Genomic DNA, 22,602 nt, shown 5'->3' on the forward strand with positions numbered 1-22,602 from the left:
CGAAGATCTGTGGTGGTATTTGTGGTGGTCGTGGTGCTGCTGCTGCTTCGGATGGGCTTGTTCTTGTCGTTGGGAATTCTCCGTGGGTCTCGTCGACGGATGCTGCGTCGGGCGATGCGGAGAGTGGTGCCGAGAACAACGGCGTCAGTTGATCGGACGGTGATGCCTCGTGGGATGTCCAGCTGCTCTCTCGAACCGACCCGTCGGCGGCGTTCCGGAAGGGCGTGAAGGGGTTGACCACGGTGGTCCTCGGCGGCGTCGCTGCGGTGGCGGCGGCGGCGGCGGGTTCGACCTTGCGCCTCTTCGTCGGCTGCAGATCCCCGTCCTCCCCTCGGATCTTCTCGACTTTCATCGTCTCCCAAAGGCTGCGCTGGCCGCCGGTGCGGAGCCCTTTCGCGCCAGGTAAGAAGCCGCCATTCTCGGTCCGTCCGTCGAGGCCGAAGTCGAGGCTCCCCGCGCCGACGGTGTCGCTGATGCGCTTGTCCCCGCCGCCGGCCCCGGAGGTGAATTGAGCGCGTAGTTTGAGCGAGCGCGAGTCCCGCCAGGATGTGCTCCCGCCGAGACGGTTCTCGGCGCGCTGGTGGCCGGTGGCGGAGGAGTTGAAGGGGTCGAAGATTGACTTTGTGGGTTTGGCGGCGAGCGGGGCTTTGGTTGGCATGGTTTGTATGTGGATCTTGTGGCTATGGCGGGGGAACTACTACTGTGGCGATTGCAACCTACGAGGCTGAAGGAGATGTCCAAACCTTATCTCATTATGCGGGCGTTGGCTTTTTCAAGCCTTGAGGTGGTTTTCTACATTGCGGGCATGCGTGGACGTGGAATCTTTAATTAGTCTATGACGGGAAGCGCAACTGACGCGACGGGCGATGCAAAACGATCGTGTTGCGGGGCAACCACGATCGATCTTCCCCACGTGCGTGCTTGCGCGGCACACGCTACACGCGTTTATTATACATGACGAGGACGTCAGCGCAGAGTCGTCACTGGTGTCAATCAGGAGGATTGGCAGTGCATCACGCCATATGTACTATATGTGATGTATGCTCCGACATCACGGTTGACAGACACCCCAGAGACGATGTTCTCTTCACTGTGGCGGACCTTAAGAGAATGGCAATTTCGAAAGCATCACGAAGAGGTGCACGAGACATTTTGCATAGATGATCAAGTTCAAGAGGAAGGAAAGTGAAGTTAATCAGATCGACTTCTTTTCAATTTCAACTAATCGTACCAGAGCAAATCGTTACAAATACAAAAGTTCCATCGCACAATGTCGCTGTCATGATTCATTACAGTAGTACAAACATCCTCCACTTTGACTCCTCCCAGGTTTGATCTATTGGCTCTTTCACTCGATGTTGATGCGTCGGGACTGCGGCGCGACCGACTTCGGGATGACGATCGACAGGATGCCGTTGGTCAAGGAAGCCTTGACATTGTCCTGATCGATTCGGGTCGGGAACTGGAACGAGCGGGCGAAGGTGCCGACGGAACGCTCCGAGAGCCAGTACCGCGAAGTAGGCGTGTCCTCGGCGGGGGTGGCGACCTGGGGTTGCTGCGTCTCGACTGCGTTGGTGGACTCAGGAGCAGTGGTGGTGGAAGTGTTGTCGACTTGTACAAAGGCATCGTCGTCTTCGACATACGCCTGTTTGGTCTGCTTGGGTGACTGAGGAGTGGCGGCGGCGGTGGTAGCGTCGGAGCTGCTTTCCAGAGCAGCTTGAGCGGGAGCTGCTTCAACCGTGGCTGGTCGGGTACCCTCCTCGCGGTGAGACTCGGTGCGGCCCTTGACGGCGAGGGTCTGGCTGTCGGTGAACTCGATGGTCAGGTTGTCGCGCTGCACGCCGGGAAGCTCGCCGTGCAATTCATAACTGTCCCTGTTCTCCTTGATGTCGAACTTGGGCTGGAAGGTCCGGATTTGACGGGCACATGCAGCTCCAGAGGAGCGAGCAAGTGAATGTGCAGCGTAGTCGTCCAGGAGGCGGAAGATGGGGGCGAACTCAGTCGCGAAGGCTCGTGGAAGGAAAGCCATCTTGCTGGTGTGGTTGGGAGTGTTGATGGTAATGTTTGGATTGAACGTCTTGTAAGTCGTCGGGCCTGCAGGTTGGAGGTAGAAGGTTGGCATGCGAGAAGATGCTGGTGGAGGTGCTTTCTTTATTTTGATGATGGATCAATATCATGGAATTTCAAGACCTTTTATATCTACAGATTCACGAAGGATGGTGCCAGTCAGTTTCTGATGTTACAAATTCTACATCTCACCAGCGCCAACCGGCGCTTGCTAGAAGTTCCTGGCATCGTCGCCTAGGATCTGGATGCTTAGCAATATGCCAGCTTAGCAATACTATCCGGAGAGTTTGTAAGTGTGTATGTAGCCAGAAGATGGAGGCAGTGAGGTGAAAGTCCGAGGAGCGATGATTGGAAACATGCGAGAAGATACCAGAATTCCCGAGCAGAATCCAGACTAGCGGGCCGGCTGAGGTTGGGCTGGAGGGAGAAATCCATGGAAGTCCTGAGGCTTCCATCATCATGCCACGTCCATCGATCCACGTGACTGTCGATTGCTTACGTACTACACCTCCACATTCAATGGTGACAAGGCGAGTTTGCTCTGCAATGAAAGACACAGCATTCCCCATTTGCGCAACACGACGACGGGCAAATTAGATGTTGTCATGACAGATAGTGTCATGCAACTCTCTGTTGAGCGTGTCGATAATGCGCACGAGGTGACGAGAGCCTGATTTGCCTTCAAACAGTATGCATGATGTGCCAAAAGTCGACGTGATGTGTGTTGTACGGTATAGCTACGACTTCCACAGACCTGCGAGCCACTCCGAGGTAGTGAGAGCAGACACACAGGCTCGCGATCGGTATCTCGGCGGGACTTGCAGCATCACCGCCTGCATCAAACGTGACAAGCAACAACGTGATTGGTATGGCCTGAGGCAGATCCCGTTGAGGCGGTCACGTTGAACTACAGAGCGAGACTGTCGCGGACGGAAACGATCAGATCACGTGCAAAGACTGGAATCTTAATCATTACTACCACCCAGAAAGCAAAGAATTCTACAGCAAAAAACACACCACCGCCCTCCCAAGACTCACGTGCTCTTCGCGACTCCATATCGGGAGAGCACGGGGGAACACATGAGGAAGGAGTGAGATACTGGACCAAGTCTCCGGCTCTCCCGAAGAACATCCTAGCAGAGATTCCCCTCCCCTTAAGCTCATCGCTCTCACCCTTGCCCGGAAAAACGCGAATGATGGGGTGATCCCCTTCCTCGGGTCCAGAGACCGGCGGCTTGTACCGAAGAGTGGGTCGGCGTACCTGAGACCTGGGTCCCTCCCCCCGCTCTCTCGTGCAGGCGTTCATGCACATTTTGCCTCGCAGCGGAAAAAGGGCACTTGCAGGCAGCCGCCGCCCGGGGCGCGCGCACGCGAGGGAAGGGCGCCACTGCAAGGGACTTTTGGCGTGGTGGTGGTGCAAGGGCCACCCGGACCTGGCCTTCGCCGAGCTTGTTTGGACGTCGCTCGCTCGTTCGATTGACTTCGTCTTTTTCTGTCCTGTTTTTTCTTCAGGCAACGAAGGTAGCAGATATATTTTCTTGTTTTCGTTGGTTCGTGGTATATTCTTTGGAATCGAAAATGACTGTCCGTGGGAACTGGGGTTTTTTTGTGAAATTTGTAAAAGCAGAATTTTGCGCCTTGGACTCAAAAACAGGGGATATCACTCGTGGTATCGGTTATCGTTGCAATTCATTTTCTTCGTTCCATCTCGTGAGAATGGTTTTTGTTCGAAATTTCGCCGTCTGGCGGTGGCTAGTAGTCCGCTTGTGAAGGGTAGAGTTCGCGAGCAGCACGGTATTGCTCGGGGTATTTGTACGCTGCTCTGGCGTTCAATGCTCTGTAGGACGGGTCAATGTTTCAATTCGACCCCGACGAAACCGTCGCCCGCGGTGACGCGCAGGAGACGACTTACGCGATCTTCTTCTGCGACCACTCCAGATCTCGCTGGACCTCTTTGGCAGCCTTCATGCCCTCTGCGAAACTGGCGCGAGTCTTGCTCAATCGTCGGCGCGCCTCGGCCTGCAGCTCAAGCAACTCGCGGTTCTTCGCGTTCAACTGTCCGGAACTGATCGCTGTTCGTCAGCCCGTTGCGTCACAGATTTTGGGGGAAGCGAACCGGTTCTCGCACGAGGAATTTTTTTCCAACTCACATTTGCGCTTGGCCGACAAGGTTGCGATCCATGGGGAGCGGATTGTAAGCGTCCGACAGCCGGCTGTTCATGTAATCGAGCAGATCGACGCTGGACGCGCCATTTGATGAGGATTCGCAGTCGCTGCCGGCAATGCTCGCGGCGTAGCTTGCGGAATTGACGGAGGAGTAGAGACCGCCGCCGGACGATACGCTGCTTCTGCTCTCTGGTGGAGAGGAGGACAGTTCCCTGTAAGTGGAGGGAGCATGATGGCGATAGGCAGTGTAGGGATTTTCCGGTGCCTTGCCGTGCGTGGGCATGTGCACGGGCAGCGAGCCCGCCGACTGGTACTGGTAGTAAGACGAAGACATTGCTACACGTCAATGGGGGTGGGTAAGGTTGGGATGAGAGACAAAGAGGGTGAGAGTGAGGCAAGCTGTGAGATGAAGGCAACCCAGAGAGCAGTCAGATGTGAACAAAGTGGATTGAACGGAAGCAGAATCATTCTGATCATGTAGCACCCTTTTATAGTCGTCCATGGAAACAACCTCACCTATCGATATCCTACCTGGCGATGATGAGCACACCATCTTGTGTGCCCCACGTCGACGACGAGAAGCTGGAAGGCGAGCTCAGGACCTGCGGAAGAGATCGCCATTCGCTACAGCGACATCCCGGTCGAAGGGTAGTGGGATGTTGAGGAGAAGCTGCCAGGGTGTGGTGAGCTGATATGCAAGACGCAAGCAACAGCAGCAGCAGAAGCAGCAGGCGCCCCCCGTCTCGCCGAGGAACCCGATGACGGGCGGAAGAAAATCTAGCCACACCAGGCGACCGCCTTCGGATCTTTTGGATAAGGCTAAAAGCTAGCTGCATGGTTCATGTCGAGAGAGCTTGCCGTACCTTCGTGGGTCTCCCGATGGTGACCCAGGCGGGATTTGTTGGGAAAAAAATTTGAAGGGAAGTCTCTATCCAGAGTCGCAATTCACAGCGCAATTTCGCCCTTGTGCAGACGATAATGGCAGCGATGACCTGTGGTGCTACACATGCACAGGTACCACGCAGATCCATTCGATACTCACACAGCATATGCCGACATTTGAGTCGCAGCCTAAGACATTCGTGATGCACGACATGACCTCAATGCGCTGCTATTAAAGGGGTAGAAGACGAAGACGTGCGGGTGGATGGAACACGAATCTGAGCCAGAGTGACGTCTCCATATGTGAGTGTCTCGTGGAGGCGTCATGAGAGTGAGGATGAGATGGAACGGAGACTCAACATGTTCCTGCTCTGGCGACAAAACTCGACCAAAGAAAGGCAATAACGAAGAGCACATGAAAGACGGGATGGACGAGCAACGAGAGATGCGGTCATTGGCTCGTGTCCCCGTCTCCACGAATGATTGCGAGGTGAAGTTCGCTCGGGTTGCCGTCAGCCTTACCCCAGGGTACATCAAAAGTCGTGGGACAAGAAGGCGTCTTGGCGGAGAAAGGCGGGACAGCGGGTACTCCAGGGCTGTCGGTCTCCAGACTCCAGGGCTGTCTGGCTGATGATGACCCTTCAGTGCCTTCACAGTGCGGACATGGATGGTGCTGTATAGTACAAACTCGCTGCTCACCTGTTTCAAGAGTATTTAAGGATCCAAAGAGGCCCGTGACATGGAACTCCTCGTTGGTTATACACACATGTTCTCTAGTAAACCAGGAGATCTGCGCAAGTGTGATGTCTTTCATATGCGGTAAGGAACAGCGCGATACAATGTGTAAAACAGTACGTCTACCCAACCAAAAACCGACGCCCACGAATTCTGTCCCCTCCAGGGCTCCCAATGACAGCCGCAGTCCTGAACGGAGAATGGGGGAGAGGCGCCCTTGCGGTGTTGCAGCCCAATATGTAGCATTCTCGTTTCCGTCATCGCGTCCGGCAGCAATGCATGATGGAGGCGGCACACACACACACACACCCGCTCATCCGTCATCCTCGGAGAGTCGGTGATGATAAATCATGATTCATTCTTGAGAGAACGACTCGTCGGTCCGCATGCCCCAGGAGTTGTGTGTGGCGGTGATGGGAAGTGGGAGAACCTCGCTTCAATGGGTGCCCAGGTGTGGGAAGACGGCCACTCGCAGCGCACCCAAAAAGGGCCCGGGTCGTGTGTGCGTGTCGATGGACCATCGCTGCTGGCCTGTTCGCTCAAGCGGTCTTCTCTCATTGTTTCCGTCCACTGATTTGGAGATGCATTGCGCAAGACATTGTGCATGAACCGCCGCTACGTGCAAGTCATCGTGATGGATGTGGTTGGAGATCTGTGCTGTATGGAAGCGTTGAAAGAGTGAATCTGGACCTGGACCCGCAATCATGTCGCTGTACAGACACATGTGCCTAAACGTCTGGAGATTTATCCTGCGCTGCAGCCTACCCATTGATCACCGTGTCTTAGAAAATAAATTCTCCGACGCTGAAAGAACATCGTCAGCATGGCGTGTTTGTCGTCCTCGGAAAGAACAAATCTCCGATCGCTCACAGGCAAAGGGGATAAAAAGACAACAAGGCACGACGCGTGGCTGGTTAGACTGTTGGTCTCCAGATGTAACACTCCAATGTGTGTTGGCAGGTTTGCCGCCCTGGTGCCAGGTGGGTCAACCTGTCAGCGCTTGCCGACGCGACCAAACACAAAGAAACATGCAGGTGGCCAGCAGCATATCATCATTTCACATAGAAAGTGCCATTATATATGGGAGTCTAGATGCCACGGTCGTTATTACTCTAGTCTATCACACAACAAGCGGCATGGCTTGGAGTCACCTGCCTATTCCGACCCAGCGCTGAACATGTCCAGGATGGCGAACAATGCGCCAGATTGTCACACAACAACAACAACTGACTGACTACGCATTGCCAATGGCAGAGCACATGATCTCTGCGAATCGGATCGCCGGGTCGTCCGAGCCGAGCGCAGCACCCTCCATCGCCAGCAAAATCTGTTTGATGCCCACACCGATCTCCTTGCTGCCGGTGACCGCCTCGATCTCTCCGATGGCACGTTGAATGGCTTTTTGATCAAAGGCTCCCGACTCGCCCATGACGTTGAAGAGCTCTTGCTGCGTGCGGAGGTTCGGCACGGGGATCTCGAAGATGAAATCGAGCTCGAGCTGCTGCATCACGGTGCGCTGCGACGTCGTGGCGAGGATCAGCAATGGCCGGCCTTCCGGAGGTTGCTTGGCCATCAAGGCTTTGAGCGCAGACAGCACCGCTGCACTGAAACGTGGGCCGATGGGGACCCAGTCGATCAGGTTTTCGATGTTGTCGAGCACGAGGACGTTCAGAGGTGACTTGTATGCGTCCGTGAAGACCTTGCTGAGGTATTGAATCTTCTGGATCTCGTTCATTCCGATGACGTCCGATGGTGAGATCAGTTTGATGAAGGGGAATTTCGAGTCCAGAGCGATGCGTGCCGCAAGCGCGGTCTTGCCGCTGTACCGTGGTCCGTGGATCAAGACGGGCAAGAGTCGCGATTGTTTCCCAGTGCGCACTTGCTCGACATAGCTCCTACCATCTCGCAGGATCTTCTCAACGGACGGGCCGTAGTGGATGATACCGCCACGCACGCAATCGTCCAGCTCTTCCTCGCTCACACCAAAGAGGGGCTTCACTTCCCCAAGTGCCTTGAGGAAGTCTTCCCGATGAATCTTCATCTCCGTGATGTCGTCCTTGAGAGCGGCGACGGTGCCGCCTTTGATGTGCCGCTGGAACGCATAACTGCTGGCAGCCTTGACGAGACCGCTGATCTCAGCGCCGGAGAAATTGCGCGTGAGTCGAGCCAGTTCGCCGAGGTCTACATCACTGCCCAAAGCTCCATTGTCTCTCATTTTGGTGGTGTGAATCTTGAGGATCTGCGCCCGTCCCGGCTCGTCAGGCAAGCTGATCTCCATATGTACCTCTAGACGACCTGGTCGAAGAAGAGCCTCATCAATCATGTCCTTCCGGTTCGTCATACCGATGAGCAGGATGTTGTTCAATTGCTCCACACCATCCAGTTTTGAAAGCAATTGATTGACCACACTGTCACCAACACCGGTACCTCCACCTGCGCCGGAACCACGCTGCTTGCAAACGGCATCCAATTCGTCGAAAATGATGATGTGCAGACCTGACTCGTCGCCCTTTTCTTTCTGTTCCTTTTCTGCATCCGCAAACATCTTTCGAATGTTCTCCTCGGACTGACCGACGTACTTGTTCAATACTTCTGGACCGTTGATGACTTTGGGCTCACGGGCGTTGAGCATCTTACCAATCTGCCGAGCAATCAAGGTCTTTCCTGTACCTGGAGGGCCATATAACAACATTCCGCGTACGTGCTGAATTCCAAGCTTTTCCGCGAGTCCAGGCGGGAATATACGTGATGCGAAGGCTCTTCGGAAGATATCGCTGAATTCTTTATCAAGACCGCCGATACCCATGTCTTCGAATTTGAAGTCAGGACGGATGACGGAATTCGCGGCCGGCCTGCGTGCGGAGGCCTTGAGGTTGATGGGTGATTTGGCGTCTTTGTAAAAATTGATGCTCGTCTCAGCTACGAGAATGCCTCGGGCGTCAGGGCGTGTTTGTGATGTGCCGCCAGACGTCTTCAGCGAAGCAAGATCCACGAGCTCTACGGTACGAATGGTGAGCTTGAGTTTGATGCCGCGGAAGTCGAATAGTATTCCTTGTCCTGGCGCAAATATTTGGTTGCGGAATGCCTTCACCATGCCATCTGCTAGCTGATCCTGGTCGAATGGTGCATCTGTGCCTCCCATCCGACCCGCAAAGCCCACCTCTACATCTATGCTTCCTAAATATCCTTGTGAACCTTGTCGAAAAGGATCGTATGGCTCCGCCTCGATAGTGTCAGTCATGGTGACCTGCATCCATGTCCTTTGAATCTCATTCAATCCCAGCTCTCCTCTCTGCAAGTTTGGGTGAGGTCTCGCCGACAGCACGAATTTGCCGTTGATCAGCAGGTATGAGTCTTCGCCGTTCTGCGGGAATGCGATTTCCTGCGGGTTGACCATACAGATATTCGAGAAGGTCGCATTCTTGTCGGGGAAGGCGACTGGTCGTAGTCGCAGAGTTCCATGAGACGTGGAGGGCTTCTCTTGTCCATAGGACGAGTATTGCTGTTGCGGTCGATCTGGAAGACCCGAGGGCTGTCTAGGGGCCTGCTGTCGCTGTCCTGGCGGTGGTGGCTGGCGGTTGCCAAACAGCGCATCACGATTAAACATTTTGAATTCAAATGTCGGCTGCGAATGTTGTGACTGGCGAGTTGAGGCCCGCGTCGAATTGGATGTGGAAACGACAAAGCTGAGTACAGGCCGGGTGAAGGCGAAGAGCGTCGCGTGACTCTTTGAAGAAAGCACAGTCGATGCCTAGGAGTGAGTACTGTAATAAGTCGGGAGCATGAATTGCGTAGCCTTGAGCGAGCGATGGCAAAGCTGCTGCAACACCTAGTAAGCTGCATACGTCCACGCTTCTCATCAGTCGTCAGGGTCTCCGTCTCCCTCTGCGAGCGACTTCAGGAACTGCACCCCGCAGCGACGACGTCAAGGCGACGGCGCGGCCCGCACCACTCCAAGCGCGACATCTCGGACACGGGCTCGGGGGGAGTTCAAATCGACGCGTCGCGGTCTTCCAGCGCAGCTTCCTAGGTATTATTCCGATCTGCTCTGACATACCCATTTTTGATCAGATTGGCACGGGAAGACAACGGATTCATCCCGCGGCCCACCCTGAGATATACATGTACCTCACTTTCCTTGATCGTTCGGATGGCCTCTACTGGGGTTTGGTCAAGAGCCTAGGCCCGGCTCGGATCGTCTGCGAGCTGTCGAGCTCCTCCATTCAGCGCTGTGGATGGCCGATGAAGGGTTGAACCATTCTGCCTGGCACAGCGAGTCTCAACAAGAAGATCGCCATACTGATGATGCGAGCTCAATGCGTCAGCATCAAGGCAAAATTACACTTGATTGAATAACTCATGATTTGACTCGGACGGCTCATCTGCTTCAGGCCCGCAGTTGATGGAAATACTTCACGCTTGCATGTTGACGAAGCTTCATCTGATACTTTCGGCTGCAGCACCAATGACTTGGCAATGTGACGGAATCCCACCACCATCGAGGATAAATCCCAATGACAAATGATGGAAAAAAACACGCTTCAGTGGACAAGGCCATCGCGATCGTGCTAACCTGGAAAACAGTGACAGCGGCCTCGACAATCATCTGTGGTGTAGAAAGCAGTGGTGTAGAAAGCAAAGACGACTGCTTCCAGTAGGTTTGTAACGGTCATGTGGTGGTCTATCGCTGTAATCAGTGAGCAACAGTACCTTCGTTTGATCAGACAACGGCACGCAGGACATCCCACAAGTGCGCGAGCAGCGTTGCCACTAGACACTGGAGCTGGTCGTCAACATTGAGTGACATTCACGTAGTCGTCGCGCTCATTCAGATATGCAATGCACCTCAACATCGCCATCGGGCACAAGGCATTTGCTGCTGCACAGCAAAGCGTCAGCTGACTACATGTGTAATGATGATTTGAAGATCATGCAGTGTGAAAATGCCATTTCCAACGAGTCTGCATTGAGGGACATGTACCTTGTGATTATGCGCTGCTGCCAAAGCAAGGATGTCTTACCTTAGTACCTGCTGAACGGCGCAATTTCGTGTCGCTGTGCACACAGCAGGGCACGAATCCAATCGGTCTTCGCCGAAAAACATGTCCCGACAGACCTTGCAGCTCATCACGCCACGTCGCTTGGGAGGTGGTAAAGCCACGGTCGATTAAATGATGTGTCCCCAGATCTAACGCGCGAGCCGGCTTCTGACACCATGTGTTCTTTGGGTAATTACCGGATTTGGTCAAGGCCCGCGGCCAAATGCACCTCGAACCCTCCCGACGGGCGCGTCCAAGCACGAATTGTGCCTGAAGGATGGACTCCTCTTCGCGGGTCAGATTCGCGCGAATGCTTGTCTCGACGTTTGGCATATACCGGTCGTGCATGCCCGCGATCGCCCTTGAACCAAACTTGAGCAATTCCGGCTCGTTGGACACTACAAGCTGTCGTTCACGATGCCTTGTCATAGGTTCCGTGGTAGGCCGGTATGCCGTCGGGACTGGCTCATTTACTTCTCAATCGGCCTCGAAACTCCCCATATTCCCATCATGACCCCAGGATAGAGGAGCAAGCGTTTCGTCCTCCACCTGAGGTCGTTCTGCTTCCCACTTATGCCTGTCGCAAGGTCCAACATGCGATAGAGTTATTCGTCCATGGCAGGCTTCGTCTCTCACCCGCCGCAGTCGCCGCAGACTGGTTTTGGAAATGCACGATACCTTCACGACATTCCGGAGAGCTCGGAAGAATTGGACTTTGAGCTGCAGCCTACAGGCCGGGTTGAATCGCAAGAGTCGGGCATAGATGTGGTGGAGTTGATTGCGAGCCTGGAAGACTCTGAGCTGGACTACTCAGACCTCAGCTCGCAGTTCCCGAAGCCGGGTGGTCCTCTATACGACGTGCTTCAAGACTTTCAGCTTCCATCGTCAGATGAACTGTTCCCGGATGATACCCTGCCTGATCTGGCCGTACCCGAACGAGAGAATGCTCCTACAGACATCTCGCCGCATACAAGCGTGTTTCCGCTGCCAGAAAACCCAAACTACGATTCGCAACTCGACTTTAGCTTCGCACTTCCTAATGACCCGATCAATGCAGCAGCCCTGCTAGACTTCCGCTTCCGACATTCTGACGACTCTTCATTCTATACTTCGCAAGCCACAGAGTCAGGCCACTACCACTATCCGGTACAGGAAGTGGATCATGATTCTGTGTTGGATCAGCAGGTCGACCAGAGCCCAGCTGAATTCAAGAACGGAGATCCGGACCTGGAGCCAGAATTCGGCCAGAGCCAACGCTGGAGCCAGGCTGAGCAGCAGGATGAATACCACATCCCGAACCAGGGACCGATCCTACAGAACGGAAACCAAGATCAGAGCCAAGAAGCTGCTCAACATGGAGATGCTGAAGGGGCGTCCCCCCAAAGTCAAGACGAAGATTCACAGGAATCCATGTACTCACAGAGTGTAGCATGCCGTCTCAGCCGGAATATCTCAGAGACGTCAGAAACGATATGCGCATCGCCTCAGAGCCTCCAGCCGCCAGATCAGAAAATGTACCAAGATTTCGACTGGTCAGTTGGAACATTCTACAGAGGTAGCATTCAGCCAACATGCAAATCGATTTTTGCATCACATGATAGACGTCTGGCCGAGACAAATCACGCACATCGAAAAGTCTTCTCAGAAGACATTGCCGGCAGTCGACAGACTTGGCTTGTCATTCCAGATGCTCCACAATTTGTTTGTGAGGTCACAAATTGGCGCGATAGCCGCGAGACCTTGTGTTCCTTCTATCAAGAGTATTTCGACGATGAATACAGCAGGGATAACGTTGCAATCATTACTCCCATGTCCCTTGATGCTGTGGTCAAAGCCACAGCTATCTCTGAGGCATCATGCGAGAATGCTTCCCCCGACGATACTACAGACGACACGGATTGTAAACGACCAATCACTATGATCAGCATATATCCTGTCGCCGACGAAATCATCCCCAGACCTGCTGATATCGACACTGTCGTCTCGAATCTCGATGTGCCTACCATCACTCTCGATGGGCTGACGACCAGCAATGCGCCTACCGATAAATCTGATGATTTTGTCATCATTGATGAGCCCGGCGTCCTCCTTCACGGTACTGATGCTTCTGACGACCTAGCAATCGTCGTTCCCAACATCGCCACCACGATCAAAGAACTTGCCAAATTCATCCACGATGCCGCCATCATCGAAGACCTCGACGAAGACTTCATTGAGATTGAAGCTCCCAACGCAATCACTTCTCGCGACTCTACTCATATTGCCACAACGACCGAGGATACTCCTATTATCATCACTAATAATGCCATCGCACCTTTACCACAAGTCCCCGACGAATCAAATGCCATAATTACTCCCGAATTCATCGTCGTACCTCAAGTCACCTTCGTGGAGACTGAAATTGATGATGAAGATATCGACAGATCATCACCACCGTCCCCGGCTTTGACAGGACTGGCACCGGCAAGTCCGATACCAGCATCACCTCCACTTCCACCTTCAGCCATGCTACCGATATACTACTCACCGCCGGCCCCTCCTCCACTACCCCCGTCTCCTCCACCACCGCCAGCATCTCCGCCGCCGTCATCACCGCCACGTCTAGTGCCACCAACACGGGCTCCACCTTTACCCCCGGCATTGCCTGCACCGCCAGTGCTAGCCGCGCCATCACCACAACCATCACCATTCCCCTCATTCGATGCTCTCGACACACGAGATCTCTCCGAAACTCCGCCAACACCACCGTCATCATTCCAAGCACGGCCTGTGGATCGGGGCTTCACGGCCTGGCTCCAAGTCCTGGGCGCATCACTGTTATTCCTGAACGCCTGGGGCCTGGTCAGCGCCTTCGGAACCTTCCAGACCTACTACCACGTCATCCTCCTCGCCGGGACATCTAACGCATCGATCGTATCCATCGGCTCGCTGGCCGGCTTCCTCCTCTGCGCCACGCCGCTGGCCTGGAACATCATCTTCGGCGGCGAAGGCGTCAGGTTACCGATGCGGCTATTGCTCCTCATCGGGAGCATGCTCACAGTCCTAGGTCTCTTCTTGACCAGTCTCTGCACCACGCTGTGGCAGTTTCTGCTGACTCAGGCCGTATGCTGTGGTCTTGGCAGTGGCTGCCTCTTCCTAGTCGCGGCTTCGATCCTACCTTCCTACTTCGTCCGTCGTCGCGCTTTGGCTCTGGGTCTAGCAGCCTCTGGAAGCGGTGTCGGCGGGATCGTGTATCCGCTCGTCTTCCGGTCTTTACTCCCGCGATTCGGATTCGCCTGGAGTGTCCGAGCCGTCGCCATGGTTGCCTTGGTGACGCTGGTGATCCCCTGCATTATCCTCCGCCAACGCCCATCGCCAGACACACAGCCCCACCCCCAATCAGATGACGACGAAGAGACCCCTTCTCCCCCCCGAAGGAGTCTCCACATCACCTGTACCGCCCTCCTCAAAGACCGCGCCTACCTCGCCTTCAACACCGCCACCTTCTTCAGCTTCGCCGGCGCTTACATCCCCTTCTTCTTCATCGAGCAACACGCCGCACGGCACGGGATGCCCCTCAGCGGTTCCATGCTGTTGTTCCTGCACATCGGGAGCATCCCCGGCACCCTCCTGCCCGCGCTTCTCGCCAACCGCCGGGAGGACCGCCAGAACTTCCTCCACCCCGTCTACCTGTTCTCCGGGCTTTCAGGATCCGCGGCTCTGCTCGCGTTCCTTTGGGCGGGGATTCCGGCCCGCGCGACCGCTTTGCTGGCGGTTTGGTGCGTGTTGTTCGGGTTCTGTATGGGTGCGTGCGCGGGGCTGCAAGGGGCGGTGCTGGCGTCGTTGACCCCAATCGAGGCGTCGTCATCATCCGAATCGGAAGCGCAGCGAGATGAGCAGCAGGAAGGTCCAATGCGGGACGGTGAGATGCAGATGTCGTCTGCATCCGCTCTGGATGTGCGTTCCAGCGGGAATTTCTTCGCGGGCGCATTGGGACTCCTCGTGGGAGGGCCGGTCGCCGGGCTGATGGTCGGGCGGGCGTGGATTTATGCGCAGGTCTTCTGTGGGGTGATGCTGGCGTTTGCGACGATCGCGGTGCTGGCGACGCTGACGCTGCTTGCGCCGGGGACCTTGAAGAGGAGGAGTCGGAGGGGAAGGAGTCCGACGGTGGTCGCTGATGAGAGGAAGGGTTCTTCCTCAACGTCGTCGTCGGCTGCGGACTGGCCGCGGAGGGAGTCGAAGAAGGATGGCGTGGTCGTGGGTGTGGTGGATGTCACGACGGGGGACGAAAGTCGGCCTCGACGACGATCGACGAGCGGAGGGCAGGGTGGGAACGCGGTTGATGATAATGATAATGACGAGGGACGTGTTCGCGATGGCGAGCGCCAGAGGAAGAGCGAGAAGGAAGAGAGGTGATTAGGAAGGAACGTATTTAGGACCTGCTATGCCCATTCGTATCTACATGAAATGAAATGCCCACGATTTTCTCTCTACGCAATCCGAGCTTCTCCAGGAATAACTGTTGCAATAGTCGGAGGTCTCGTGTCAGAATTTGTCTAGAGTCGCCGCAGTGGAGGGAGAGACTTGGAATGTATGCCATGTGTTTCCATGTCAGGCGGGCCAATGACTCTTCACCATGGTGAATATGAACACTTCGATGCCTTTCACGAACAAGAAAAATGATGAATCACGCGAACAATGCGCATGCGATGATATTCTTATTAAAATATTCAGCTGTTGTTACAAGAAGTGTGTCTAAAAAGGGTTCATCTATCAATGGGGGAATCAATGAAGTGGAAAGAAAACGAAAAAGGGCACCTTTGAAAGAGGGACCCTTGGCTGTGATCAAAATGCCCCAAATCTCCTGCAAATGGCTGATGAGAGCATACACTCCTCCCGTGGGAGCTCGCCCTCTGTTCTCGTGCGGAAGCAGCACACATGGCGTGTCCCGGCTGAATTATATAGTTGTAACTCATTGCAAGTTGAACAACGTCCAACATAATCGGCGGAGCCTGGTCGTACCGACGGCTCAAATGTGGTCCAGGGGTTGCTACTGTGACCCGAATTTTGATTCGAGAGCTCGATCATCGGAATTGAAACCTTGGGAGAGGCTGGTGCATTGTCTTGCCACCCCAGCCGGTACTTGGGCGGCTACCATCCAAGCTGATCTCCCATGACTTGCTTAGCAAACGTCACAGATAGCTGATGATGGCGCGTGCTATTCCGTCAGCGCGACCTCGATTCCGCCTGCTGGTAAAGGGTCGCCGATTCCGTCAACAGACACGGCTTCCGCTCCAGGGCTGGCAGACAAATTCCGTCTTGCTCGCCAAGCTGGACCCTGGGCGGGGCTTCAGTAAAGTCGGATTGCTGAGGCGGCGATCGAGTCCTCTGTCCAGTTTGGGAAGGTCTTGCTCCTGAGATTTTTGAAATAATCGAGGTACTGATCAATATTTGTCGAATTTCTCAGCGGCCACTGCAACCGGAAAGTTAGCATCCTCGCCCCTACACAGAGCAGGGTCTGGGCATGGCGTGAGAGATCGGGTCGTGCAAATGAACCAACGCTTCGCAGAGTACGAAATGATTTGTACGAAATGACACCCATTGGCAAATGCTGTAGGATGGTACGAGATGTGCCGTCTGTATGGTCATGCAGTATGGAGATGCTCGAATTGTCCCAGGAATATCTTTGTGGAGGAAAAAGCTCCCAAATTCCTGCTCTTTTGTGTTTTCCGTCTTCTCGGAGGAAGGGGTGTGCAAAACCATATGGATGCGGAAGCATAAGGATGCAGAGACAAAATCGTCTCAAAGTGATTGATCAAAACGAAAGCGATCGCCTCGAAGGGACTCAATCATAATATTCGCTGTCCTGATGCACTGACCTGTAAACGCTTCCACGTCCACTCGGCGCGCGCCGGGGCGGCGGTAGTGAAATCTCAGAATGCACTTCGAAGACCTCGACGATGTCATCGCCAGGGACCCTGCGGATCGACGGAGGCTCGACAATGATTGTCTCGCGCACGCGACTCCGATCTCGTGGTGGCGGTGATCCAAGAGACGGTGGGTATTCATCTCTTTCTCTGACAATGCGCTCAGTGCGGATGACCCGATCGCGACGCGGACTCCTGCCGGAAGTCTTCTCGGTCGCGGCCCGACTGCGGTGGCTCTTACTCTTGGGAGGTGGAGGGGTGATACTGCGACGCCGGCTGACGACTTCGACTTCCTCACCGACATAGGCGCCGCCAGTCACGCAATCACCGCCGTTGCTGAGGATCCAGAGCAACCACATGATTAGGAGGAAACCAAGGATGCTCCCGAGTATGATACCGACGACAGCTCCTGGGGCCGGACCAGAGTTCAGGCCTTGGTATTGTGTGGGGATGACCAAAATGTAGCCAGGCTGTGATTGTCGAGCCAGGAGAGTAGGAGAGGAGGATGATGATGGTGAGGAAGGGCGAGGGACAGCTCGGCCAAGCAGCGCTGTCGTGGAATCGCGAAGCGCGTCTGCGGCGCTGCGTGCCAGTTGTTGTACATCTGACACTGCAATTGCAGCGCGCGGAAAGACTTGCGGTAGGACAGGCATGACTTGCGCCGAAGACCAGTGAATGAAGGTTTGTGGTATGAGGCGGCCAGAGGGCCTCGCAGATTGGACTGCCTCAACTACTTAGAGGTAACCGACCGATCCTGTCTGCCTGGTCACGACAGGAAGGTGGCCGGCGCGGTATTCTGCGCTGCCGATCGATATGATGCTGCTCTTACGTTGGTCTGATGCGCTCTTACGTTGGTGGCGACGTTCGTCGGGCGTGGTTGTCGGCGTGAGAGGGCGGTCTGGTTTGCGCTGGAAGCTGCTTAAGAGTGACGAAGGTCGAGGATGCACTCGTGCATGAAGCCGTTCGCCAAAACGTGGTCGAGGGTGTCACCCGTAGCGGCCCGATTGAACGATGTCGTCGATGTGAACTGAACGGCTGGTGGTATGACGGGTTGTTCGTAAGCGGCAGCGGGCGATGCTTCTTTCAGCGTGACGGTGTAATGTTGGAGTCGGACACGAGACTTCTTCTCAGGAGTGGTAACGATGTTGTCGATGATACAGCGCTGAAGGAATGTGTCGAACAATGTCCTAACAGTGCTATGTCGCAAAGTGAATGCGTGTGGTATTGCGCCGAGTGGGTGAGTGAGTGAGTGAGTGAGTGGAAGTAGGGATATCCCAGTTCAGCAAGATGTCTCACAAGAAGAAGGTGTGTGTGAGGAAAGGGAGAGAGACGAGAGAGGGCGACGACGTTGTGCTGCAGAAGCGATTCGCATACAAACCTTGGAAATCATGACGATGCCGAATCTGGCGTCGTCAGCGGGACACGGTCTGGTGGCTGGGAGGTCGAAGCCTCGAAGGATGGAGGAATAATGGATGGCATGCGATACGAGTGCACGAACGCGGAATGGGGACCACCCGTTTCCTAAACACCCCTCCCCCAGATCCTTCGTCGGTGAAGGAATTTGTCGATGGCTGGGAGATTTGCGTACACGGTGCCGTCCCGCAATAAACTCGAAATCTCGATTCCTCCAGCTCACACCCGCATGGGTTCATCGTCAGCGACATGAAACACGCAGGAACTATTTTTGCACTGTCACAGCTGCCCAGGTGGTTCGATATTGTTTCAGTCTCTGGTCTATTCTTATCGTTATTGAAATAGTTCTTCAGGGCTGTTTGCTGCATGAGAGGCATGCCAAGGATTCTTCACAAGACAGGGCCGTCTTTTCCCTTATCCAGGCCATTGGGTGGACATGGGGTGAGATCATCAGTTCGCGCGTGCATGAACTCTTCCTTCCTCGCACCACCTACCGCCAGAGTGCTCCGTGTTGAGAATGGATGTGCCATGGAGATGCGGTTATAGCTATCGACTCGGACGTACGGTGCGCGATGCATCTGCATCTGCAACTGCTGTTACTGAGTAGGGATATACATATACACCTAGGTCGGCTGGGGCTGCAGTGCGATAGGCATGTGTCTATCCAGTGATCATCCACGTTCACAAGCGCACGGGAGAAGGCTGCCTTTCAATCATAGTGTTGCTCACTAGGAACGAAGCATCTCCGAAGGCACAACCCAACAGGCCTCGTGGATTACCGTGGTCAATTTTGCTCATCGCTCTTTAGTCTTTCATAGTCTTGCTACATCAGTGCCCAGATCGGTGTCTAGCTCGCTCGTGCATAAAATACAAGTGTCTCGGAGTGCAGGCAGGCGTGACGCGTGATTGACCTTTTGATAATCCTCGCTCGCAAGCATGTCGACAAAATGTGTGATGCTGGGATAATGTGCCAGCGCGATCTCATCCCAACCATGCTTGTCCTCGCCGGGCGAGTTCTGATCCCGCACGACTTTCCCAACGATCTTGGCGATTCCACCACGACGGGAGCCGATTGATTCGGAGAACGCGCGGCCGTAGACCAGGTAGCTCTCGTGGGCTCCCGGGGTGGGTTTGAAGGATAGTAGGTTTAGCATGCTCACGGCGCCTCCGCCCAGAGATGAGGCTTTGCTCCAATCCAACAGCTCTTGAGTGAGTTCGAGACCTTGGGTGGACGATGTGATCCTCGGCCGCTCGAGGGATCCAGTCAGGGCGGGAACTGTACTTGCTGGAGGACACAACAACTTTTGGTTGCGCTGCTCGAAGCCATTGACAATGCTAGACGGCACGCCTGCGGATATGCTCCAGTGATGTGTCAACCATTGTTCGGTGCGCAATTGTTCGGGAATAGTGGCTGTGGTCGGAAGGATAATGAGCAGATCCCAGTCTACACTCAAGAGTCGTGTTGCGGAGAGTTTCTCGGGCTTGATGATCCATCGTTTGACCCGCGATACCACCAACGGCCGGATGGAGGCGGATGCGAGGCCCTTCACGAAAGAGGCGCTGGATGCCTGTGGAGCGAGCGCAACCAAATGGACCGTGGCGAGAGGCATGTTGACAATGACCACTACGTAGCGCTCGAGGATTCAATAGATTTACACAATTGACAGCATCGCCCGATGATGAAAGTCGTGACGCAAATCATATACATCTGGTATACAAAGCTTAGCCAGATGGGCAATTTCGAGGCTTAAGCCCTACAGCATCACAATAGCGTATTGGTGACGTGAAGATAAAGCGCCGGTTTCCAACGTCAGTCGGCGACGTTATTTTCCATCATCGGTCCATCACAAGACCTACATGGTTAGCCATCAGACGGCTCCTGTTGCTTCTGTCGCAAGACAATATTTAGTTGACATCGATGGATCTCCAATATTCTGCGTCGGGAAACAGGCACAGCCGCGTCCACAATGGCGCGCAAGCCGGCCGGACAAGCGAAAATCAACGACGGCCGTGCACGTTCGGATGAGTTCCTTGACGTCTTTATGCACACAGCTTCATCGGATTGATCGCCAGACGAAATGAATCGCATCGTCTGCCAGAGTTCAAGAGAAGAATGAATGTAGACGAATTGTAGCGCAAGGAAATGGGCATCGCGTTATTACCCGGCTTGCCTCGAAAACGATGGGATCGATCATGGAAAATGCTCGGTTGCGCGCATAACGAAGCGAAGCTATCAAACTAATTCCACTCTATCATTTGGCTCATCAAAAGATCTGCTGACACGTCGAGGTTACGATTTTTCGCTTTTGACGCCCTCCGCCGCGGTCACCTCGATGTGGTACTTACTCCTCCGCCGAAGAATGGGGCCGTACAGGAAGAAGAGCAGCGGCAAAGGCGCCAGGCCCACGGCAATGAACCCCAGGATGCTGGTACCCCAGCCAACTCCGACGCCCTCGTAGAGCTTGTTGGCGAAAAGCGGGAACGCGGCGCCGAAGAGTCGCAACATGAGGCCATTTGCAGCCATGACGCTGGCCGAGTACTTTCCATAGCAGTCCGTGAGGTATGCGTATACATCGAGAAAGACGGAGAGAGCGCCGATGCCGAACAAGCTGCCCGCCACGATGCTGACGGCGGGATGAAAGGGAGGCAGGGCGGTCCAGCCGAACCAGAATAGTGAGATTGGAATGAGCCAGGCGAGACCGATCTGTAGCGGAAGCCTGGCCTCAGGGATAGGGCCCATCTTAGCGACGAAGCGTCGGTGGACCACGGTGAGGAGTGGAGAGAGTATCGTCGCGACCAGCATTCCACCTGCGATGCCGACATATCCCAGACTCGAGAGCCCCAGCGACCACCCGCGGATCTGGTAGTAGACGATCGGATATGCGACGAGGTTTAGCGTCAAAATGCCGTACACGAACGACATGTACAACGTCATGGCCCAGACGATCGGTTCGGTGAAGAGCATGATCCATGGCCGCGTGAAGTTGAGGTAGTAAGATTTCGATAGATGAACCTCGTCCGGGATCCCGATGTTCAATCGCAACATCTTTCGGCGTTTGAGCACCGGTGCGTATGTCTCTGGTAAGACTAATATGGCGATGATGTAGATAACTGCGCCGAGAATCATCGACACCCAGAAGATCCTGCGATCGGATCAGCATGGTAATTGAAGCCGAGATAGAAGCAATGGCTTACCATGGCCACGAGGCATATTCGACAATGAAGTCACCGATGATCGAACCGATTATGACCGTCAAGTAACTTGCGGAAGCAAATATGGCCCACGGGACTGAGCGCTCTGTTGGCGCCCAAACATCCGTAATCGAACCTCCGGCATTTGTGACTTGAGCGATTGGTCAGCTGACGTCTCAATGGGGAATACGATATATCTCGACTCACCCGTCGGCGCAATGAAGAAACCCGCGAGAAATCGGAACAAAAGCAAAACTTCGATGTTGGGCGCCAAGGCGCATCCGATGTTGGTGATGACAAAGATGAGCAGGCTAACCCGGATCACCAGATTGCGACCAAACATTTCCGAGAGAGGCGCAAAGATCAACGGCCCGGCTGCAAAGCCCAACAGAAAGAACGAGATGCCTGCAGTGGAGGCCAGCTGGGAGCAGCCATAGTCCTCGGCGATCGCATCGATTGCAGATGCGTGGACACCTGAGTAGAACGCAGATGTCATCGACATGCTGATGACAATCATGCTGCTCACCCATTTTTTGCCCTTGGACCAGTTGAGCGGGTTTTCGTCGCCATCCAGTGTGACATCGTCTACAGACATTCGCGTCTCTGATCCATTGGGTTGCTCTTTGTCGTGTTCGGAAGTTGAGGCTCGCTCAGGAGCAGCGCTGAACTCAGTGCCCTTTTCGACCGCCATTTCAACGTAGTGGTTCTTCAATGTGTCGTTCAATATGACTCAATTGGTGCTCAATGGCACGATGGTGTCTACAACAGCAGCGGGGTGGCAGTAGCAGTCGCAGCAGGATGCACACAACAGCATAATCCCACAAAAAATGGTAATGGTGGTATACCGTATAGCAGAAAGCAAGTGAACCTGATAAAACACTGCTGCGGCTACTGGATGACGCTGTGAGCAGAAGGCTCTCTAGAGAAAGCGTTAAGGCGCTTCTTGCTCATACGGCACAGTTGACATGAGGGCTTGGCGATGATCTACAGTCGTTTGGACATTTCGGGAAAAGCCACAACGGACGGTCGACCGAGTGGCCAAGGGTCCGAAAGCATGCCATGATTGGTCGGTGCGTCTAGGATTCGTCCGCCCTCGAAGAAGGTCACGACGAGCAGCAAATGTTCGAACAGTCGTGCGAGACGCGCGATACAAGGGGTGGTACTCCGACAGTTCAATAAAAACGACTTTACGTTCTTTGAGC

General features: G+C 54.5%; 10 protein-coding genes across 10 annotated transcripts in view; 2 read left to right on the forward strand and 8 right to left on the reverse strand.

The window, feature by feature from the left end:
* Positions 1–796, reverse strand: part of K489DRAFT_382447 (uncharacterized protein) — a 1,654-nt gene extending 858 nt beyond the window's left edge. Inside the window, exon 1 of the mRNA XM_033605373.1 lies at positions 1–796. This exon is cut by the window's left edge and continues 266 nt beyond it. Within this exon, the coding sequence (XP_033457546.1) occupies positions 1–658 (658 nt within the window). The 5' untranslated portion in view covers positions 659–796.
* A 509-nt stretch (positions 797–1,305) lies between these two features.
* K489DRAFT_382448 (HSP20-like chaperone) lies at positions 1,306–2,381 on the reverse strand. Its single transcript, XM_033605374.1, has one exon. It carries the CDS (start codon positions 2,120–2,122, stop codon positions 1,349–1,351), a length of 774 nt encoding a protein of 257 aa, XP_033457547.1. The 5' UTR covers positions 2,123–2,381; the 3' UTR covers positions 1,306–1,348.
* A 1,438-nt stretch (positions 2,382–3,819) lies between these two features.
* On the reverse strand, positions 3,820–4,555 carry K489DRAFT_307723 (uncharacterized protein; the record flags this gene model as incomplete). The annotated part of the gene is made up of 3 exons (XM_033600601.1): positions 3,820–3,904; positions 3,980–4,132; positions 4,218–4,555. Coding segments are annotated over 3 exons (576 nt in total), but the record flags the coding sequence as incomplete, so codon positions are not given.
* A 109-nt stretch (positions 4,556–4,664) lies between these two features.
* Positions 4,665–5,187, reverse strand: K489DRAFT_35021 (uncharacterized protein). Its single transcript, XM_033602417.1, has one exon. It carries the CDS (start codon positions 5,067–5,069, stop codon positions 4,761–4,763), a length of 309 nt encoding a protein of 102 aa, XP_033457549.1. The 5' UTR covers positions 5,070–5,187; the 3' UTR covers positions 4,665–4,760.
* A 1,897-nt stretch (positions 5,188–7,084) lies between these two features.
* On the reverse strand, positions 7,085–9,457 carry K489DRAFT_323911 (AAA-domain-containing protein; the record flags this gene model as incomplete). Its single annotated transcript, XM_033601729.1, has 1 exon — positions 7,085–9,457. One exon carries the CDS (start codon positions 9,455–9,457, stop codon positions 7,085–7,087), a length of 2,373 nt encoding a protein of 790 aa, XP_033457550.1.
* A 4,126-nt stretch (positions 9,458–13,583) lies between these two features.
* On the forward strand, positions 13,584–14,966 carry K489DRAFT_302361 (MFS general substrate transporter; the record flags this gene model as incomplete). Its single annotated transcript, XM_033600453.1, has 2 exons — positions 13,584–14,731; positions 14,837–14,966. Coding segments are annotated over 2 exons (1,278 nt in total), but the record flags the coding sequence as incomplete, so codon positions are not given.
* A 414-nt stretch (positions 14,967–15,380) lies between these two features.
* On the forward strand, positions 15,381–16,277 carry K489DRAFT_35096 (uncharacterized protein). Its single transcript, XM_033602436.1, has one exon. It carries the CDS (start codon positions 15,548–15,550, stop codon positions 16,043–16,045), a length of 498 nt encoding a protein of 165 aa, XP_033457552.1. The 5' UTR covers positions 15,381–15,547; the 3' UTR covers positions 16,046–16,277.
* A 436-nt stretch (positions 16,278–16,713) lies between these two features.
* Positions 16,714–17,448, reverse strand: K489DRAFT_411766 (uncharacterized protein; the record flags this gene model as incomplete). Its single annotated transcript, XM_033607848.1, has 1 exon — positions 16,714–17,448. One exon carries the CDS (start codon positions 17,446–17,448, stop codon positions 16,714–16,716), a length of 735 nt encoding a protein of 244 aa, XP_033457553.1.
* Positions 17,449–19,020: 1,572 nt separating this feature from the next.
* Positions 19,021–19,818, reverse strand: K489DRAFT_389974 (uncharacterized protein; the record flags this gene model as incomplete). The annotated part of the gene is made up of 1 exon (XM_033606561.1): positions 19,021–19,818. One exon carries the CDS (start codon positions 19,816–19,818, stop codon positions 19,021–19,023), a length of 798 nt encoding a protein of 265 aa, XP_033457554.1.
* Positions 19,819–20,400: 582 nt separating this feature from the next.
* K489DRAFT_382455 (MFS general substrate transporter) lies at positions 20,401–22,278 on the reverse strand. Its single transcript, XM_033605375.1, has 3 exons — positions 21,608–22,278; positions 21,404–21,551; positions 20,401–21,351 (listed from the first exon to the last, which is right to left on the reverse strand). The coding sequence occupies exons 1-3, from the start codon at positions 22,089–22,091 to the stop codon at positions 20,499–20,501; spliced, it is 1,485 nt and encodes a 494-aa protein (XP_033457555.1). The 5' UTR covers positions 22,092–22,278; the 3' UTR covers positions 20,401–20,498.
* Between the last annotated feature and the right edge of the window lie 324 nt (positions 22,279–22,602).

Source organism: Dissoconium aciculare (assembly GCF_010015565.1).
Source record: "Dissoconium aciculare CBS 342.82 unplaced genomic scaffold K489scaffold_10, whole genome shotgun sequence".
Taxonomy (NCBI): domain Eukaryota; kingdom Fungi; phylum Ascomycota; class Dothideomycetes; order Mycosphaerellales; family Dissoconiaceae; genus Dissoconium; species Dissoconium aciculare.

Bases quoted from the DNA above. Each gene is read 5' to 3' on its own strand.
- K489DRAFT_35096 (XM_033602436.1), top strand. From the start codon at position 15,548: ATGATGAATCACGCGAACAATGCGCATGCGATGATATTCTTATTAAAA.
- K489DRAFT_382455 (XM_033605375.1), bottom strand. From the start codon at position 22,091: ATGGCGGTCGAAAAGGGCACTGAGTTCAGCGCTGCTCCTGAGCGAGCC. The intron at 21,552-21,607 runs GTGAGTCGAGAT...CAATCGCTCAAG, and splicing joins TTTCTTCATTGCGCCGACGG to TCACAAATGCCGGAGGTTCG. The intron at 21,352-21,403 runs GTAAGCCATTGC...ATCCGATCGCAG, and splicing joins GAATATGCCTCGTGGCCATG to GATCTTCTGGGTGTCGATGA.
- K489DRAFT_382448 (XM_033605374.1), bottom strand. From the start codon at position 2,122: ATGCCAACCTTCTACCTCCAACCTGCAGGCCCGACGACTTACAAGACG.
- K489DRAFT_35021 (XM_033602417.1), bottom strand. From the start codon at position 5,069: ATGCAGCTAGCTTTTAGCCTTATCCAAAAGATCCGAAGGCGGTCGCCT.